This window comes from Lithobates pipiens, unplaced genomic scaffold (assembly GCF_037356315.1).
Source record: "Lithobates pipiens isolate NorthernLeopardFrog02 unplaced genomic scaffold, aLitPip1_a1.2 Scaffold_19, whole genome shotgun sequence".
NCBI classification, from domain to species: domain Eukaryota; kingdom Metazoa; phylum Chordata; class Amphibia; order Anura; family Ranidae; genus Lithobates; species Lithobates pipiens.
In genome coordinates, this window is record NW_027507764.1 from 588,698,908 (window position 1) to 588,701,132 (window position 2,225).

Genomic DNA, 2,225 nt, shown 5'->3' on the forward strand with positions numbered 1-2,225 from the left:
CGGGGGCGGGGCCAGCGGGAGCGCAGTGACACAAGATGGTGGATGAGCTGGAGGAGCTGGAAGATCTGGTCCATGTCACTGTGGGCGACCTACCCAGCCGGGGCTACGGGGTGATGGAGGAGATCCGCCGCCAGGGCAAGCTGTGTGACGTCACCCTCAAGGTGAGACACGCCCCCTACGGGGGAGACCACTCACTGCAGGGGACTGCGAGTGACCCCGCCTCCTTCCCTTCCGGCCCCGCCCCCTCGCTGTACTCTCCTCCCCCCACTACACTCCCCTCCCATTATACTGACCTCCCCCACTATCTCCCTCCCATTATACTGACCTCCCCCTCCCCCACTACCCCCCTCCCATTATACTGACCTCCCCTCCCCCACTACCCCCCTCCCATTATACTGACCTCCCCCACTACCCCCCTCCCATTATACTGACCTCCCCTCCCCCACTACCCCCCTCCCATTATACTGACCTCCCCCACTATCCCCCTCCCATTATACTGACCCCCCCCTCCCCCACTACCCCCCCTCCCATTATACTGACCTCCCCTCCCCCACTACCCCCCTCCCATTATACTGACCTCCCCCTCCCCCACTACCCCCCTCCCATTATACTGACCTCCCCCACTATCCCCCTCCCATTATACTGACCTCCCCTCTATCCCCCTCCCATTATACTGACTTCCCCCTCCCCCACTACCCCCCTCCCATTATACTGACCTCCCCTCTATCCCCCTCCCATTATACTGACTTCCCCCTCCCCCACTATCCCCCTCCCATTATACTGACTTCCCCCACTATCCCCCTCCCCCACTATCCCCCTCCCCCACTATCCCCCTCCCATTATACTGACTTCCCCCACTATCCCCCTCCCATTATACTGACCTCCTCCTCTATCCCCCTCCCATTATACTGACCTCCCCCTCCCCCACTATCCCCCTCCCCCACTATCCCCTCCCATTATACTGACCTCCCACTATCCCCCTCCCCCACTATCCCCCTCCCATTATACTGACCTCCCCCTCCCATTATACTGACTTCCCCCACTATCCCCCTCCCCCACTATCCCCCTCCCATTATACTGACCTCCCCCTCCCATTATACTGACTTCCCCCTCTATCCCCCTCCCCCCACTATCCCCCTCCCCCACTATCCCCCTCCCATTATACTGACCTCCCCCTCTATCCCCCTCCCATTATACTGACCTCCCCCACTATCCCCCTCCCATTATACTGACCTCCCCCACTATCCCCCTCCCATTATACTGACCTCCCCCTCTATCCCCCTCCCATTATACTGACCTCCCCCACTCTCCCCCTCCCATTATACTGACCTCCCCCACTATCCCCCTCCCATTATACTGACCTCCCCCTCCCATTATACTGACTTCCCCCTCTATCCCCCTCCCCCTCTATCCCCCTCCCATTATACTGACCTCCCCCTCTATCCCCCTCCCATTATACTGACCTCCCCCACTATCCCCCTCCCATTATACTGACCTCCCCCACTATCCCCCTCCCATTATACTGACCTCCCCCACTATCCCCCTCCCATTATACTGACCTCCCCCTCTATCCCCCTCCCATTATACTGACCTCCCCCTCTATCCCCCTCCCATTATACTGACCTCCCCCACTATCCCCCTCCCATTATACTGACCTCCCCCTCTATCCCCCTCCCATTATACTGACCTCCCCCTCCCATTATACTGACCTCCCCCTCTATCCCCCTCCCATTATACTGACCTCCCCCTCTATCCCCCTCCCATTATACTGACCTCCCCCTCTATCCCCCTCCCATTATACTGACCTCCCCCTCTATCCCCCTCCCATTATACTGACCTCCCCCTCTATCCGCCTCCCATTATACTGACCTCCCCTATATCCCCCTCCCATTATACTGACTTCCCCCTCCCCCCATTATACTGACCTCCCCTCCCCCACTATCCCCCTCCCATTATACTGACCTCCCCCTCTATCCCCCTCCCCCCAATATACTGACTTCCCCCTCCTCCCATTATACTGACCTTCCCCTCCCCCACTATCCCCCTCCCATTATACTGACCTCCCACTATCCCCCTTCCATTATACTGACCTCCCCCTCCCCCACTATCCTCCTTCCCCTCCCATTATACTGACCCCCCACTCTCCCCTCCCCCTCTCTATATTGACTCCCCCACTATAGCAAATTGCTTCCCCCATCCCCTTTAGCACAATTCTGCTCCCCCTC

At 58.8% G+C, this 2,225-nt stretch overlaps 1 protein-coding gene across 2 annotated transcripts in view; it reads left to right on the forward strand.

Moving 5' to 3' along the window:
* KLHL18 (kelch like family member 18) overlaps positions 1 to 2,225 on the forward strand; it is a 45,619-nt gene continuing 43,394 nt past the window's right edge. For both annotated transcript variants that reach the window (XM_077493548.1, XM_077493549.1), the window contains exon 1: positions 1 to 161. In XM_077493548.1, the coding sequence (XP_077349674.1) occupies positions 36 to 161 (126 nt within the window). In that variant the 5' untranslated portion in view covers positions 1 to 35. The remainder of the gene's footprint in view (positions 162 to 2,225) is intronic.